The sequence below is a fragment of the Strigops habroptila genome, chromosome 7 (assembly GCF_004027225.2).
Source record: "Strigops habroptila isolate Jane chromosome 7, bStrHab1.2.pri, whole genome shotgun sequence".
Lineage (NCBI taxonomy): Eukaryota > Metazoa > Chordata > Aves > Psittaciformes > Psittacidae > Strigops > Strigops habroptila.
In genome coordinates this window covers 24,161,562-24,179,733 of record NC_044283.2, presented here as the reverse complement: position 1 = coordinate 24,179,733, position 18,172 = coordinate 24,161,562, and the positions used below count along the sequence as shown (strand labels likewise).

At 35.7% G+C, this 18,172-nt stretch overlaps 1 protein-coding gene across 3 annotated transcripts in view; it reads right to left on the bottom strand.

Annotated features, from left to right (window-relative positions):
- WDR19 (WD repeat domain 19) overlaps window positions 1-18,172 on the bottom strand; it is a 42,470-nt gene that overhangs the window by 9,741 nt on the left and 14,557 nt on the right. For all 3 annotated transcript variants that reach the window (XR_003992443.1, XM_030493386.1, XM_032920091.1), the window contains 18 exons: window positions 18,031-18,145; window positions 17,199-17,305; window positions 16,671-16,793; window positions 15,219-15,368; window positions 14,565-14,712; window positions 13,748-13,952; window positions 13,004-13,163; window positions 12,280-12,390; window positions 11,916-12,025; window positions 10,773-10,830; window positions 9,593-9,739; window positions 9,397-9,479; window positions 7,830-7,913; window positions 6,637-6,783; window positions 6,092-6,216; window positions 4,611-4,723; window positions 3,641-3,709; window positions 3,270-3,347 (listed from right to left, as the gene is read on the bottom strand). Coding sequence is in view for 2 of the 3 variants with exons in the window: in XM_030493386.1 (XP_030349246.1) it covers window positions 3,270-3,347; window positions 3,641-3,709; window positions 4,611-4,723; window positions 6,092-6,216; window positions 6,637-6,783; window positions 7,830-7,913; window positions 9,397-9,479; window positions 9,593-9,739; window positions 10,773-10,830; window positions 11,916-12,025; window positions 12,280-12,390; window positions 13,004-13,163; window positions 13,748-13,952; window positions 14,565-14,712; window positions 15,219-15,368; window positions 16,671-16,793; window positions 17,199-17,305; window positions 18,031-18,145 (2,133 nt within the window). In the remaining variant the exon portion in view is untranslated. The remainder of the gene's footprint in view (window positions 1-3,269; window positions 3,348-3,640; window positions 3,710-4,610; window positions 4,724-6,091; window positions 6,217-6,636; window positions 6,784-7,829; window positions 7,914-9,396; window positions 9,480-9,592; window positions 9,740-10,772; window positions 10,831-11,915; window positions 12,026-12,279; window positions 12,391-13,003; window positions 13,164-13,747; window positions 13,953-14,564; window positions 14,713-15,218; window positions 15,369-16,670; window positions 16,794-17,198; window positions 17,306-18,030; window positions 18,146-18,172) is intronic.

Below are 18,172 nucleotides of genomic sequence, written 5' to 3'. Positions count from 1 at the left end.
TTACTTATCCACCACATTCTTCAAAGCAAGCAGGCAGACAAGCTGGCTTGTTTCGTGAAGAGCTCTTTGTATGGACATGCTGTAGCTATGCTGCCTTCACCTGCAAGTCTTGCCTGTTGGTAGTCAGACAAACACCCACACTGGGGACCCTGACCAAGCTCTGGCAGTTAGCTGCCAAGCCCTGCCAATATGGATACAGAAAGCTGCAGACCATTAGGCCCATAGAGAGTTCCCAGGTGGAATCCCAACAACAACTTCAGACATGTAGGCATTCATGGTGTCAGAAAAGAACCAAAAGGACTCTTTTTAGAAGTCAAAGTCTTGCTAGAAAAGTTCAAATTGTGTTTCGGATCTAGGTGCGAAGATTGTTTAGTGTGAATAAGGATGAAAAAATCTGGCCATTAAAAAGTGTATTGTTCTGAGACCAGATGGTAGACATCCAAGTCAGCTAAAAATCTGAAAATTAAGGGGACAACCGGCTAATTTTAGGTAATTCTTAAAGATACAGCAAAAATACAGAATTAAATCACCTTGCTTATAATGAAAAGGAACTATTTAATGAAAAAAACCCCAAACCGGGCTAGTGTCACTGTTTTGTATCTTTAGCAGTTATTTCAAAAATGGGATCAATAAAAAGTCAAGTCTGTACATGATAATCATTTAAATAGTAAATCCAGATTAAATTAAGATGAAATATTGTGTATAATGGTATGGTTCTGACTTAAATATATAAATCAGCAGAACAAAAAAGGCACTGGTAGCTCTATAGGCAGCTTAGCAAAAACCCAAACCAACTAATTCTGCAATATTAGTAGTAAACCCAAACATTTACTGTGTGTATTCTATGTTAAAACGGCATAAAATGTCTTTAAAAATATGTGTATTAAACGATGTTCTCTGGAACACTGTGTGGGTTTTGTATGCAAGTCTCAAACACACAGCAAAAGAAGCAGAAATACAGAAGAACAGAAACATGAAAGCTATAAAGACATTTCCTTATAAAGACAATGACTGCAAAGATTAAGTCCCTAATTGAGAGCCAAGGGAAAAAAGGATGAAAAAATCACAGAAAGAAAAGCAAGGGAGAAAGACTGGCATACAGAAAGAAAAAAGGCAAGTAAAATTGTTCTTTTTAACTCACAATATAAGGGAAAATATTAACTGACCAAAAGTAATTAGTTTTAAGCTGATGATGGAGCAGAATTTTAAGCAAGACATGATCAAAAAGTTGAATATCCTAAGAACCATAATTTAACAATAGTGAAACAGTTAATTGGATAATAAAGAAACCACAACTACTTACTAGTGGATATTATTTATCCACTGAAAACTGCCGTAAAAATGAAAACTGCTATTCCCTGAGTGGGGTGAAACAAAAATTATTACAAATGCTAGGTTAGGAGGTAATTCTTCCCAATTTCTGACACCTGCTAATGCCCACAGCTGGCAGTTCCACTGACTTCTCCCTTTTCTCGTGCTACAGCAGGAGAAGGATCCTGTGCCAGCATGGACCAGTGGTCTTAAATGGTATTTGCCATGTCCCTAATGATATTTTACCTAAGTAACATATTTAAATGATTTACATGGCAGCCATATTTGGAAAAAACGTAGAAGGCTTTTAAGAAAATCTAGCCTCATATTTTACTTTCATATTCTTACCTTTAAAGTCAGTTATTTTAAAAGCAAAAGCTGCAGGAAGGAATTTTCAATTGACAAGACACTTCCTAAGGTCTCTGGATCAAGTTATTATTGCAGTCTGACTGATCTTAATGTTAGATAGCCATGATTTTAATTTAGTCTTGCTTTTTAAAACACCTGTACTTAGAAAATATGCACACAGAGAACAGCAGAACCTTGCCAGTTAACGCTCCCTGACAAATTACAAAAGAGCACACATGACAAATTAAGAATCTTTACATGTTAAATTTAATAGTTGACATAATAACACATTTAGGAAATAGTTCATGATTCGACAACACTGTAGCAAAATTTTAATAAGAATAATAATTTTGATTATGTGTTACTTCATTAAAATGTCACCTTATTGGATTTAAAGCAAACAGGCTGCTGTGAGCAATGGTCTGGTTTGAAGATCGATGCTTGAATGGACTGGCAAGTTTCTGCTGCATGGCTATTTTAAGTTTACTCTTACTTTCAGCTTTACAAAAATACCACCACATAAAAGCTGCTATTCTCTAAAACGAACCCTATTTACTTGATAATTTCAAAGCCAGTCTCCATAGCATAACAGGGATAAAGATGAATTGTTTCTTAAGTAGATTTTTAAAACAACTATGTATGATTTGATAAAGTAAAATTTTGTTACTCACTGAGAGAGACTATGGCAGATTGGGTTAAAGCATTCAGAAGAACAAGAGAGAGCTTTTAAACAAGGAAAGGAAAGCTCTACATTGAAGTTCAAAACAATGTTAAATATGGCAATTACAGCATTCACAAAATTCCCATTTTCTAAAATCTTTACAACCTTTTCACTATGGGGATCATGCTGTTGCTCACTTTCCTTATTCAGTTCTATGCACTTCTTTCAACCAGATGGCGAGGCTGCTGCTCTTAGAAATGAGATCAGATGCTACGGTTTTGGTCCACCCAACTTGCAGCACAAATATGAAATTACTTTTGCTTACACTGATGCTGCACAGATTTTTCATCCAATGCCTCCAACAGCTGCATTCTCTTCTGGTCTCTTGCACTTGAATTTCACTTGTTTCACTACTTTTTGCTTCCCTCTTAATTCTATTAATGTTCACATTTCAAATTACAGGTTAGTAATAGAGTTGTTTGGGGTTTTTTTTTATTTTATAAAAGCAAAGCTGGCTTGGCTATCAGCTGTCCAGGGTCTGTAAAAGTCTAAAATACCAAACCCTTAATCTCTAGGAACCATACAAAGAGGAAAGAGCCTGAATTTCTAATCTTCCAACAGAATCATAACCAACAGCTATAACAAGGGTGAAATAAACTTACTGCACCAAGACCATGTCATCTTCATCATTATCAAACCTCACTCCCCTCAGTAAGGCAGAATTTACTCTTCCGTACATATCATTTTGTATGTGACTGTTATTTACTGTGATCCTGTATGAGACCCTAAATTCCTTGACTAAAGAATTAATTGTAGACTGCAATGTCTGCACCTGAGGTCTGGCTTTCACAGCAGAAAACCATGGGTGCAGAGCCACTTCGCTCACATTCAAGCTCTGCTGTAACAGGCAGTAAAACGTGACACAATAGCAGTGATAAAAATACTATACCTTGGGCATGCCATCACTCTCTCCCATAAGATAGTCTATGAGCTGATTTGTTAGGGCTTCATCTTTTGCCCGTCCCACCTATTAAATAAAGACAGAAAAAATTATGATATGAAAGAGAAAGGAAAAATACTTGCACATAAGGAGGTTTTCCATAAAAACACTGAAACTAGATAGATTTAAAACATTGTTTTTTTTAGTTCTGTGTGTTCAAATCAGGTGATTACTTGGTTCATCAGCTTTGACAGGCAGTAGTTCATATTTATTTAATAACGTGTTATGTCAGGGAATTTTAGATGCCTGGAAACTGTCACAATACTGAAGGTAAACTTCTTGAAAAAATAAAGAATTTTTTGTTTATCCAAGTTACTTACTGTTTCAATTGCCATTTCTATAGCCAAGTTATCTTCTGTGCTTGGACTTTTCATAAAATGTTTTAATGCCTAAAAATGATACAGAAGAAAAGTTAAAACTCAAACACATGAAATTAACATTTTCCTATTTTTTATCAAGTTATTTCTCTCTGCATTTTGACAGTCAAGTGGCATGCTGAATGTTTATCTTGATGGTATTTTACAGCCGTAAGGATAACCACATACACTATAGACATAGGAGCTGCTCTTAGAGATACTCCTGCTAGAAGTAAGAGCTGAGTCTTTGCCAAATTCTGGTGTATACCTTCATCTAACTGTGAAAGATGTTTGCAGCAATACGGTGAGAAGAAATTAATGATTAATGTGCCACTGGACACCCCCTACACCCCAACTGAAGGAGTGGTCACCTACAATGGCTGTAATTTGCAAAAAGCAGTAATATTTTTTTGGTATGTGTTCAGTATGCAAAAGTCAAACCTATAATAAGCATCAGTTCACCGACTGATAACTGACCAAAAAGAACTGCCAACTGACATACTGCAGTTAATAGATGTTCTGTCTTTAAAAAAAAAAAAACAAAACCAAAAACTTTAAGTTAGGGCATGCTACAGTATTAAATCTGTAAGTCAGCCAGCAAGTCATCACTGGTCAAGCCAGTAAGAAACGAATACATTCTACTTCTGTGTTCATGACATTTAGAGATTCATCGAGAAGAGTATATCATTGATCCACCCGGAGCCTCTGCTGCAGTGAAAAAGTGATCCGCATGGCAGTGTGTAATTCACAGCACATAAATGTAGGTAATTGTAAACATAAGTAGTTTAATTATGTTTTTTATACTTTTAGATATCAGTATGTCATCAGTTAAGGCAGCTAAAGTCTACTATGAACTTCCCTGATTCTGAAGTACTGTATTTTGAACAGTTTCTATGAACATTTAACTATCACTGTCTTATGTTTAAGTACTGACCCGTCCATATTGACCACACAGCAAGAAAAATTTTCCCGCCTGAAAATGTTTCTTTTCTTCTTCAAAATATAGTGCGATGCTCTGATAATCTTCATTGGTAGTACTTTCAGAACCTGCAACACATAGATAGCAGTGATAGCAGAGTGTTCAGTAAACAAGATAAAAGGCCCTAGTGAAGGAGCAAGTTCCTATTCTAAGTTTTGTTTTCCTACTGGCATTCAAGGAAAACCAAAGCCAGCTAGACTCAAATTATGTCTTATACATTTTTTCCTATTTAATCAGACTAAATGTCAGACATTAAGAGCTAATAATGCAGGAAATAATTGTTTCCATAGGTTTTCTGGTTTTTAACAGACATAATAAAATTACATTACTGTGACCTACTAATGAATTTTTCCATTATGTCTTGGCAAAAATAAAACAGCGCAAGTGATTATGAGATTATCTCCTAATTATTTTTCAGAGTTTAAGAACATGCAAGTATGTACTGCACAAAGCAAGCCTATGAGGACCAATATGACCATGTGGTAGAAAGGAACACAACTTCATCTTCTAATAAGAACTTGATTTTACTGTATGCATCTAAACCAAAGACAGCCACTAGTCCAAAGTAAGTTTTAAACCCTTTTTCCATCCAGTTAGATTACAATTTGAGACGTATTTTGGATAGGAGAGAAGGAAAACAGCATAAGGAGCAGTAGAACAATAGTGGCCACCTTGACAAGCAGCTGCCACAGTACATCACCAAGCTAGCTGTTGCCAAGTTTTTAAAACCTTCATAACAAAACTATGTTTTTTAAAGGAAGAGGTTACTTGAAAATAATAGATAATTTGGTAGATATGTATGTGGAACTCTTTCCACTAAGAATGGTGCCTGACACAGGTGAAAAATTATTGCAAATTGAGAAGCTGGCCACTGACTGACTCGACAGCCTGAGATAAAAGCCAGCTTTCTCAGTAAGGTCTCCTTTTTGTCTCTCACTGAGACAACAGGAGGCTACAAAGGGCTTTAAAGAGAGAAAAAAGAAGACAGACAAGTGACATACGTATGTAAGAAAAGAGCTGGAAGCATGAAAAAAGGAAAAGGGGATAAAAATCAAGAACTGTCCAAGTAAAAGTCTCAGTTTTGGAAAAGCAGTACTACATATATCAAGGTCAAAGAAAGGGATTCCTCAATGAACACAAGAAGCTAGGCTAGACAAATGCTCTATTTCTATGGATAAACAGAAAAAGCTCTAGCTCAGGCAAGATTTGAAAACAACCTAGACTGAAGACCAAGGGAGATACCTCAGCTGAAAGCAAAGCCTAGCTTGTAGGCCTGAATTAGACACAGATTTGCCAAACCTGTCCATGGTGACTGGAAGTGGAAAGGCTGGGAAACAAAGCTTCACACCCCTTCTCTTATGATGTGAAATTGGTCTAAACCAATTAAAAGAACAGCAAAACATATTGCAAGCAAACTATTAACCTGAAATACTCACTGATGATATCAGCATAAATCTCCATCTTGTTGTGTTGTTGAGCTAATGTGAAAGCTTCATTATTGCACTTGGACATGACCAAGAACTGGATGGCAGAACCATAGTCACCAAGCTGGAGGAAGAATCTAATAAGAATGAACAAATTAATGTCTTAGTAGTAATCAGTGTTAGAACTACACCAAATTTTTAAGAAATATAGTATATTTTGTGGCATACCAATATGATACATTTATACCTTGATTATTTTAAACAGATTACTAAAATTAACAGTGCAAATAATACAGGATGGCAACTTTTGTCTAAACTTATTACTTCAGGTTAATACAATTTTAACCAGACAGTTAGAAAGAAGGAAAAAAAAAAAAAAAAAAAATCAGCACCTGCTCAGCTGTCCAAATTTTAGAGAACTGAAATCAATAAACTGAAATATATAGTCACTGGCCAGGTACCAATAACCAGAGTCTGGTATGTTAGCAAGCCTCACCAGCTTACAATAGGTATGGCCTCTTGCACCATTTTTTCAGCCTGCAGTGTATGATTGTTACCTGGCCACCATCTTTGCTCCATCAAGAGACTGTGTTTCTCTCACAATATTAACAGCCTTCTCAGGATTATTAAGGTGATCCAAATACAGGCGAATTACACTCTCCCATTGTTTTGCATGCTCATAAGCTATCACAGCTTCGTTGTACCTGTAAAATAATGGTTCCACATCAGTTTTTCTTTTAAATAATTCTTTACAATAAGGTGTGAAAGAAACAAAGCATTTTATTGCTGAGAGGTTACTCTGTGACACCTTCCTTTCAGTTTGCACATAATAACTTTGTTCTGCAATTACTATGCTTTTTTTTGGCTCTTTAATTTTCTCTTGGGAGAATGAAAGGCAGAGAAATGTCTACCATGATACTATTTTTGACCTACTCTGCTAGCATCCCTTTTGGTATATCTTAAAAGCGGTTCATCTGTTCCATTAGTTCTGTATGAAATCACTTGGGAGTGAGAAAACAATAAAAACCAAACAGACAATAGCTAGTTGTACAATGTAAAAAAATGAGATTTCTGTTCTGTAAACAAGATCAAGAGATTTCTCATTCTCACATTATGCAACTGACAAACAGTATTCTGTAGTCTCATCGATGCAGACATTTAGCTTTGATCCTGTTTCATATTATAAAGTATCATTATTCTGAAGCACATTTACTGACAGGTAAAGACTAGTAGAACCTAATTCTGTGATTACATATAGCCTATTTTGGGCTTTCATTTCAGCCAGTAATTTCACATTAGTCAATATTTTGCAGCCATTAAGATGTAACAGTAATTTGGTTCTATAATGAAAAAAAATCTTTCATGACTACTCCCCATTTGAATTTCATTGAAAATATCACAGGCGAGGAGTTATTAGAAACAAAGCGAACTCTTCAATACTCTGCTAAGTGGAATACTGCATTGGGTGCACTTTAAAACCTTTAATGATTTTTGGTAAAAAGATATTAATACTTAGACAGGAAAACAAACAATTAGAAATACATCTCTGATACTAATGGAAGGTCCTTAGATTACATTTAAAACATGACACCTCAAGTTTACATATTTCAGAATACACTTTCACAAGGCTGGTTTATGCAAAATTTAAAGCCCGTCTTTAAGTTTATTTTTTAAAAGAGTCATTACTGATGTTATTAGATACTACAACAAACAATAATGTTTCATAAAAAAGGTAAAGATTCAAACTCACCTGCCATCTGCTTCCTTGGCCTTTGCATATTGTAGGTGAATCTTTGGAGATGAAACATGAGGAAGAAGTTCACCAACCTTTGCCCTAGAAAGACAAGATAATAGTTAATAAATATATCTGGTTTCAAATTTTCTCCAGCAAAACAGGCATATTTATATCAACACTGAAAAGAAGGCTAAAAAAGAACTAAGTGCACATCATGTATAACCTTTGAAGGCACTTTAATAGTCTCAAAAAGCTGCACTTTATAGATAAAAGAACTGGAAAGTATAGACTGCTTCATGAATGTACAGGCTTAAAGGACAGTATCTTCATGAGCCATGTACATATTTGAGATATAAGTGCCAGACCAACCATTTTACATCCAATATTCTCTGCGTAATCTACACTAGAACAAGAAGCACAGTGTTAAAACTGTAACCTGAAAGAATGTGAAGAGTACAAAAGGCCACCTGTAAGGTACAGCTGTGATTACTCTCATGATCGTGTACTTAAGGCCATAAGTTACACAGAGGACTCCAGGCAATTAGAACCAGACACTCTGAGCGACAACATCCCCAACAGTAGAGCGTGGAAGAACACGGAACTGTCAGTCCTTCCAATAAATCTAGCTTCAGGAGTTGCACAGAGTGATACAATCTATAAAAGCCAGCAAACTAAGCAGAAGGCCTTTCAAGACCAAGTATATAGGAGACTGAAGAGATGCTGACCTTACATCTCACCTCTCTGCCTAAAAGATAGAGCACTCCCCAAACTGAACCTTCTGCTAGAGTCAACAAAGCTTGTATCTCCCACTTTCCAGATCAAGGTTATCATTATGTGCAAGCTACCCTACCTAACAAAGTGTTCTCTTGGTCTGTTTTGATGCCACTGACCCTTCTATGATGGAATAAAATTTTCCTTAGAAAATGAACATAATATTCCAACCTAATTTTAGAGCCCTTGTATGAAAGAGGAGGGGTCTTTCTGATCTCTGCTCCAATCAGTTCTTAATATTAGAAGTAAATAAAATGTTATTAGGCAAGAATTTAGCGCTTAAATCCCTCAGTAGATTGTACTTTTCCACTGGAAATTGCCAATAATCAAATTCCCTTTAAAAAAGTTAAAAATGTATTGAACATGCTGCCAGTGATTTTGACTACTCATGATACAGACTCCACTTGAACCAGCAACTTAGAATAATTTCCAACTGTCTGAATATTCAGTCTCAGCTATGTGTTTTATAACTGAAGGAATTTAATGAACTAAACAGTAACTACACAAATAAAATTACTGAATTCAGTGCATGTGTGTGCATGTGCACATGCACATTAAGGACTTGAAACTGCAGATAACTAAACATAGCAGAGAAAACAAAGAAAAAAGGAAGACTATCTCCCATTTACAGTAAGACTGTATTTAAAACAACAGAAGCTTCTGAGAGAACATTGATCTTCTTTCAGCTTGGGGGCAGGAACAATAAAATCAATGAAACAGAATCATTGTGCTATTCAGAGAATCCTTCCTTTCCAAAGAGCACCACAGCAAGTCCTTTGAAATACACCACTTCCCTGAAACCAGCACTTACCAGTTTTTACATCGGATGTACACTGATGCTGCCTTGTCATAATATTGTCCCTTTTCATACAGCTGAGCAGCTTCTGAAAATTGCTACAATATTGGAAATCATTAAAACATCATTTCTAAATTAAGATTAAAAAAATCAATAAATAGCTTAATGATTTCATTTATTCAGCCTTAGCTTTATTAACTCTTTTGAATACCTTCATATTCTCCAGAATAGCTCCACAGTCTCTTTTTAGTAACCTACTGGGATGTTTAATGGCCTGGTTTACCCCTCGACGGATATCTCCCATTCGAATGGACATTTGAGCTACTCCAGCAAGGCAAGCTTCATCATGTTCCTGGTACTGGCAATCAAATGAAAAGCAGTAACTATACATTATACATTAGAAATATCAGGTCACAAAAGCCACAGTAACCAAGCACTGAAGCAAATTAACAAAACATTACATGGACTTAATAAAATTGATATTTGTCTCAAAATTCTTGCCTAGCTGCAGCTGTCACTTAGAAGAACTCAGCTTAGTTCTTTTCTTAAGCTTTAATTTTCACATTTTACTTACAAGATCTGTCCAGACCAAACATACACACGTTTTACAGACAGCTCAGTACTACTCTCATCTTTCCTCCAAAACCAACAGAGGAAAAAGAGAAACTACAAGCAGGATATTTCCTTTATTATTTTTTTTTTAAGTGGCAAGGCCACTGATGTTTCATAAGGCCAAATGGCTTGATTGCAGAAATGTTGCTATTCCCCCTATTATGTTCCCTTACTATCATTTAAGTCGCTTAATAGACATTATGCAAATATTATTACAGAATCACAGAATGGTTTGGGTTGGAAGGGACCTTAAAGATCATCTAGTTCCAGCCCCTCTGCCATCGACAGGGACACCTTCCACTAGAGCAGGTTGCACAAAGCCCTGTCCATATTATTATGTTAGGGGAAATAATGTCAGAATAAGGAAGGATCAACTGAATATGATGTTCATTTTCTAACACAATCCTTGCTTGTCTTTATATAGATAACAATTCAGTAAAGAAGAACAGAAGGAATGATCAGGACCTTTGTTATACCAATGAAAACCCCAGCAGTATTTTCTCTGACATTTGCATGTGTATCATGAAACTGCTCAAACTATAAAACCTAAATCTAGTTACGCCATGTCAATACAATGTCAATACTGCTTTATACCTAGAGAAGACATCATTCTGTGTATTAAAAATAAGAGAAGCGTGAAGACTACTATCCCAAAAGCAATAGTCATACAGATTTAGAGTGGAATAAAAAAAAAAATCTGAATTCAAATGAGTCTGAAACATGACAACTTAACGTGTAGTATGATAGTACAAATGCTATCATTAGTAAAAAGGAATTACCTTGTTATTTCCAGTGATTCCCTTCTCATAGTGTGCCAGGGCGTTAACATAATCACCCCTAAAAGAAAACTGGAAGTTATACAGAGAACAGTTTTACTAGGAAGAGATGGTTACCTTCCTACCACACAGATTATACATGTACCTGTCCTACTTTAGACATAACGACTCCATACAAGGATGTGAAGTATGCAAAAGATGGACAATCACACAGTAAGTCATGGCACTTCCTGTGCACTTTATCAAGCTATTAGCTAAAGAGGCACTCCATCTCTCAATTCCATTATACTGAGACTAATAAATCTCCCTTGAAAGGCGGGAAAATAACCTATCTGCACACTACACCTCAGTAATCTCAACCCAACTTCCACATTTTTCTGGAAGATAAATGAAACTAACCTTCTAGAATTATTTTTGAATTTTCACAACATAAAAATGAAGGCAATTCTTTTTCCTTAAGTGTATCCAGAACTCAAGTTACAGATGGTTACATTGCTTCAGCTGCCTCCGTTCCTTCCTTTCTGTGACCAACAAGTGTCCTCTCTCAGTGCCAAGGGCACTGCCAGGGAGGAGTTGTCTAACAACTCTATTAATAGATAAGAGTTTTTCCTCTTGGTTTAGACATTTAAACCAGGTTTCATCTGGGAAGAAATAGCTATAAAATCTTTTTAAAATCATGGCAAATGGTTAACACCTTCTCTCTTTCAGGGACTGGCAGCCTTGAAATCTGACACTCATCTACCTAAAATACGTAAGAAAATGAAGGCTAATGGATATATAAGGAAAGACAGGCAAAAGGCAAGGCTTTTGTCCAATGTAAGAAGTGTTAAGTGGTGTGAACTTTATTTTCCACCCACTTGCTTGCAACAAAGCATTTATTTAGTAGATGATCTTATTATATAGTAGATCTGCCAGCAGCAGAGAACCCAGGCATAGTGAAATTAATCAAAAGTAACTATTATTTGCTAACATACATCTCCAGCATGAGGTGTTCCCTACAAAATTATTCTTCTTCGTACTATAGCTGCAAGACCTCACAGAATCCTACAGCAATGTAGTTAGCTGAAATATCTCAATTTATATTCTTCTAGTGATCATAAGTATTGGTTTAATCTTCTTACACTGCAACTTTACAGGAGAACTTACGTGAATTCAAGCTGCACTGCATATTCCTTTGATATGAAAGGGATTTGGTCTGGAGCCAAACGCTTAGCCAGCTGAAGTGCACTGTCCCAGTGTTGCAAGTCTTTTCGCATCTATTAACAAAGAACAGTAACATTTTCTGATGCAAGTATTAAATTCTGAACCTTATGTTATTCTAAATACAAATATAGAGCTAGTATTCTAGAAAGATTCAGGTAATTTGAATTCATCCTAAGAGAGTATCTGTGAGTCACAAAATGGCAAGAACAAAACCATAAAAGGGCAGAATTATCAGAAGGTAAAATATTCCAACATTAAGGTGGAGATGAAAACAGCTGAAAAACATTTACACATCTTAAATGAATACCTCAAGTGCAGCACCAGGACAGGAGGATGCCAGATATAAATCCTGAGCCAGATTAAAATCACCAGTAAACATGGCAAGATGTCCTGCTAAAAGGTTGTGGTCTTCTATTCCCTGTAAAAAGATGTAATAGGTGCAAAAGTAGTCCAAAAGAAAAAAAATATTGTTGTAAGTAACATAATCTAGTGAGCATGGTAAAACAAAATATTGTTGCATTTTACAACCGTGTGTATTGAATGGATTCTACAAACCAGAAAAAGCCCTTGCTTTCTTACTGTAGCTCAAAGTCACTACAGCTGATACTGTCCAAGATCAGCAGTTTGCAGAACTATATTCTTAGGGTACCATTTCATGCACTTTTAGATATATAACTACTTTTTTTTTTTTTAAATAATAATAGTGGCCTTAAACATTTTCTCAAAAATAACAAAGGAAAAAAGAGCCTTCAAATGCCTGAGACATTAATATTTTCTGCTGCTTTCAAGCAAATGCAGAAAGGCATGTTGTGCATTCCAGTACAGACTGCAACCACTTCAAGAGAAAACCAAGCAAGAGTTAAGAGTTTGGACATTTTCTCCTCTATAACTATTAACTCCCTTGAAAATAATTCACCTTCTACTTTTAAAAAAACCTCAAACCCCAAAATCCCCAGAAAATAAGAACTCAGCAATTCTTAAAGAAGAATTAAATCACTGTATTTCCTAGTTAAAAGGGACTTTACATTTACCTTTATTTGCTCTAGTGACATCACCATCCCAGCATTACCAAATGTCCGATACACACGTATTGCAAAATCCACCTCCATATGATGTAAGCAAGCTTTGGCCAGCTCATTCCACCCAGACTGGTCATTCAGAAGTTTGCACAACTCCCATGCTTCAGAAAACCTTTACAAGGTAAAATACATTATTAAAACTACTTTAATTTTAGGTATTACTCATTCCTAAAATTCCCTCTCAACACTTTTTTTTCCCTAATACTACAGTGGGGAACAGATAAAAAGCATTTAATTCTAAGCCATGGAGAGAGACATGTGTCAGGAAGAAAGAAGTAATACAAATGCATAACTTAACAGTTCTGTTTCTCCTGTTTCTACCACACCTTTTCAGGAAACCATCTGCCTTCCCTACTCTGGCATTCCTGCCATTATAATGATTTTGCATTGCTTCATTACAGTGGAAGGGAGTACGTAAGAAACACCTTCAGCCAGTTTTGGAAGAGACACTGTCATAGAACCCTGAAGCAGTCCTGAAAAAAATTACTTCAGCTTTTACTTGACAGTGGAAAAAAACAAATAAAGCACCACTAGGCCACTTACTTAGCTTGGTCTGTATAGACGGCTACATGGACTCATGGATCAATCTAATTTATCCATATTCATCATGCATTTTTAAATCACCAAGATATGCTGTACTGAGCTATAAGCACAGAAGAAAACAACTTACACAATATAATTAAAACGCAGATGTACCTTTTCAACGTTAAAGTCTGAGTAAGCATTTGTGTCAGCTCATTAGGTCCAAAGTCTTTCAAATTGCCAAGGAACCTGTGAGTGCTCAGATAGATATTGTTTGTTTTCCCACTCTGAGTCTGACAAGTTAATTCTCCATTATACAGCAACAAAGGTTTGTGGGAAAAGGGGACTTCTGTGCCACCTGCCAAAATAATCTTTGACCCTAGATTCAAAGATCATGAAGAAAAGAAGACATCGTTTAAAAATCCCTACGTGGTAAAAAGTGTAGCAAGCAGTCACAGCTGAAATAACGTAGATTTGCAGGGCGTTAACACAAGGTGTCTAATTCTGGTAGTCACCATCTTCTGCAGAACACGTATTTGTCAGTAAGTGAATATGCATAACTTAAATCTTCTAAACTAGTAAGGTCATTTGCCAAACATTTGTAGGTAAATTTCTTAATGTTTCTCTATAAACGATACAGAAATTGCTATGATTTTGGTTAACTATAACTGAATGCAAGTTTTGTCACCCTGCTCCTAAGATTTTCTCATTAACATTTCAAAATAGGATTTTGAAGCACAGTGTGTAAATTTCAGATGAAAGACTGTAACAGCAAGAAGCTTAGGGAGCTATGACCAAAATGCTTTGTTGGAGCTTTACAGAGAAACCTACACAGCAACTAGTTTCTTATTCATCAGTTGTACTACAAAACTTCTGTACTACTGTTTATTTGTACATGCATTATAAAAATATTTAAGACAAATGAAGACTTGGAACATTTTTACTTTATTAACTGAAAGAGTCAATAATATTTTAAAAGCACCGACAGTACCTTGAATGGCATCCTTATAAAAAACATAAGTGTATGCTTTATCGTCGTCAAAAGCAACAAAAACACCTTTATCCATTGGCCAGTTTTCCCACAGGATTCCTTTAATAGTTGGTGAGAAGTCTGGAATCTCATATAATCTGTCATTTACCTACAAACAATGCAATAATAAAATTACTAGCAAGTGACTAAGGAGACAAACTAAATATTCATCCCAGCTATGATTAAAAATAAAAGAATATAAATAGTGCAGAAATATGAAAATTGTATTAAGAAAAAGTTTTCTTATAAGCAGTGACTCTGAATAACATAGTAGTTTAATTCAGAAGAAAAGTAAATGGAGAAAATGCACATTATATAAATGTTAATTACTTTTCTTGGAAAAAAGGTATGGGGACAGGCAGTGAAATTGCCAGCGCTTGTTAATGGGTATTGCAAATGTCTGTATTTGAATACACAGACACATATAGTTCTGAAAATTACTGATCAGGAATTCAGTGTAATGAAATTGTCCTGATCTCACATGATAGGTTTTACTTCCTTACCAATTTCTCCTACCAGCATATACATTGGAGTGACAAAAAGTTTACTGAAACACAATCTAGTTGAAGAGCCAGCTTGTAAATATAACTGCATGGGTATCCCACACTAACTTACTGGGCAATAGACAAAGCCATCACTTTTGTCATCTATGAAAGCCAATCTGGTTCCATTGGGATCTGGAAAAACTTTTCTCACGCTGACAGGATGCCGATATTCATTCACATATTGCCAGTCTTCAATGTAGAAATAATTAATAACTCCAGTCTAATGAGAAATGACAGAAAAAAGCTAATAATGATATCAGTAAGTGGCACGCAGATAACTAACTTCGTTGTAGTTTCTCCAATCTTAAGAGTGCCGAATATGAAGAGTTAGGTTTAAATTAAAATACTTCCAGGTGGGCTTTTTTTGGCTTCCTTCTTCATTCACAGCTGGTTTTGGGCAGGATAGGAAAACCTTAGTCTTTCTGGGAGGTGGGGAAGGAGTTGGAGGTTTGATGGGTTTTCTATTATATTTGTTGTTTATCTCACTGCTTTGTGGAGACAAGCTGTATTTCCTGTGCAGTTCTCTAAACAGAAGAAATGCCTGGCTCGCTGCTGAGGGAAGCTTAACCTTCACACAAAGCTGGAAAATTTGCCTCCAAGGAAGAACCATCATACGAACACATGTACCTAATTCACAGGAGAAAAGCAATCAAACTGATTTGTGATTAACGCTTATTTCAGTCTGTTGCACAAAGAAGGCATCTTTTGATGTCAATTGTAAAATTTGCATCATCAAATTGATCAGTTGCGAATTTAGTACTTCAAATTCATCAGTACCAGTTCAGGTACTGGGGAGGTGGGAAAGCCCTCAGCTGCTGCAAAACCACTCAAGTTTTTAAACCAGTGATAACACCAGAGATAGAGAGCCTGCCTTTCCTCTGGAAGAACAATACATCAGGACAATACTGTGTCACAAACAGCACAATACTACAATGCCAAATGTGCCCTGTATTCCAAGTACCAGAAAATACTAAAAGAAAAGAAACTAACCCTTGTGCACATGAAAATCTTGAGAAAAAAACACAAGCATGTTCACATCCTTCTTCTTCAGTGCCCTCCTAATTCCCATCTTTGTTGAATTGCCTAAAAAAATTCTCTTCAGGCAAGGGCTTCTATAAGCAAAGACTTCCATTTATGCTGTCACACTTGTTTACCGCAGTACCTTTTGCCCACATCTATCACATCACCACCTAAATAAACAAATTTTCAAGGCAAGTGACATGTTTTTTCTTTTATCTAGAAGACAGTTTGATTGCAAACCCTTTCACTAATGCATTAGAATTAAATTCTGCTTTTAAAATCAGTGCTTTGCAACAAACACTAGTAAAAGCAAAAGTTAATTTTCATGACAATGCATCTCATATAAATGCAACAGTAAAGGACCTTGGACGCAAATTTGACTATATTTGCATAAAGTTCTTGCATAGAAAATAATATACTGTAAACTTCTCAGAAGAACAGGGGTTTTTTTTCTAAAAGTATAGGTAATAATCCGAATAATTCAGACAGAAGCAATACTCACATCTGTACCATATATGAGGAAGTCACTAGTTAAAGCATGGCACAAAATTCGGTATTTATCATCATCTGCTGGGAAGAGTCGAGTTTCTCGTTCTTCTTGAGCATCCAAACCTTCACTTTCTATCTAATTATAAAGAATAGAATGAACTGAAAAACCCTACTGTTAACGAGGTATCATAGTTTTGCCTGTATCAAACTGTAAGGAAATGAGATTAATACAAACCTGTGCATCCCTTAGAACCCCAGCATCTGCTCCTGTCACATTCCCCCAGAGACTTTTGAATTAAAACTTGCTAAATAGTTCACAAGGAAACAATTTTTCTTCACCTGTTTTAGACTAGGTTCTATTTCTAAAGTCTACAGGAAGTCACCTTTATATTTTAATTAGCCAGCAAAAAAATTCTAAACAATTTTTATCTCCATTAACTGAAGATCACTCAATTTTATCTCATTTTTTAAATTAAAACATTAACTTGTTCAGCTTAGATCAACTCATTACTTCAGCACTCCAAATTGCCAGAGTTCTTACCATATGCAACTGGACTTTACCCTCAAAGAGAGCAGCAGCATAATCGGAATTAAGGTGCATACTTGCTACAGTCCCCAGGTACTCCACATCTTTCAGCTTTTTTACATCTAAGAAATTGAAACACAAAATAAAAGGTAAAAATATTTTTATTTTGTATAGGTCTTCACTTATCTAAATTTGCAGCTCAGTAGCCAGGTGTGAAAAACTCACAACTAAGCAGAGAGGGGATGGGTCACATGTAAACAGACTTTCTTCTTAGCAGTCAGAGAACTGGTTAGAAAGTAGAAGAAACTCTTCCTATGAACTGTGACTAGTATTCTTACAATTTTGATTTATTATTAGTCAAAAAAGTAGATACATAAAGAGACATGAAAGCTTTAAATCCACTGTCTAAAATTTGGACATAGTATAACCATTTTACTCTACCCCACGCAAGCAACATGAACATTTACCAAACTAAGAATTTAAATCCTCTAATATATAGTCCTCAGGTACTTTGCCAAACTTCATATTTAAAGACACAGCACAATAATGTCTCAAAAGCCTAAAAGTCCTTCATTGGTTAACAACATGATCTGAAAAAAGCAAAAAAGAAACATTCTACATTTCAGTACCACTACCTTGAACCTAAAGTTTTATTTCTGTTATTTACAATGTCTTGTCATAACTGCTTCAGCCTGTGAAGATCATTATCCGGTCCTAACAGGACCATATGGCAATTCAAGTTGTTATTGTACAATGTGGAACCTTCAGAACTGCTAAATACAATAGAGAATTCATAAAATAAGACACAATGATGCAGTAGTTTTAAGAGAACTAAATTTATGCTTACTATTCTCTCCAAGTGCATAAAACCAAGCCCGATTGTTCATTCCTACAGCCAAATGATAAACACCGATAGCCACAAAACTTGGCTCTACTTCAACAGACACTGTGACTGGCAGCTCCTGTAAGAAAACAAAACAAAACCATTT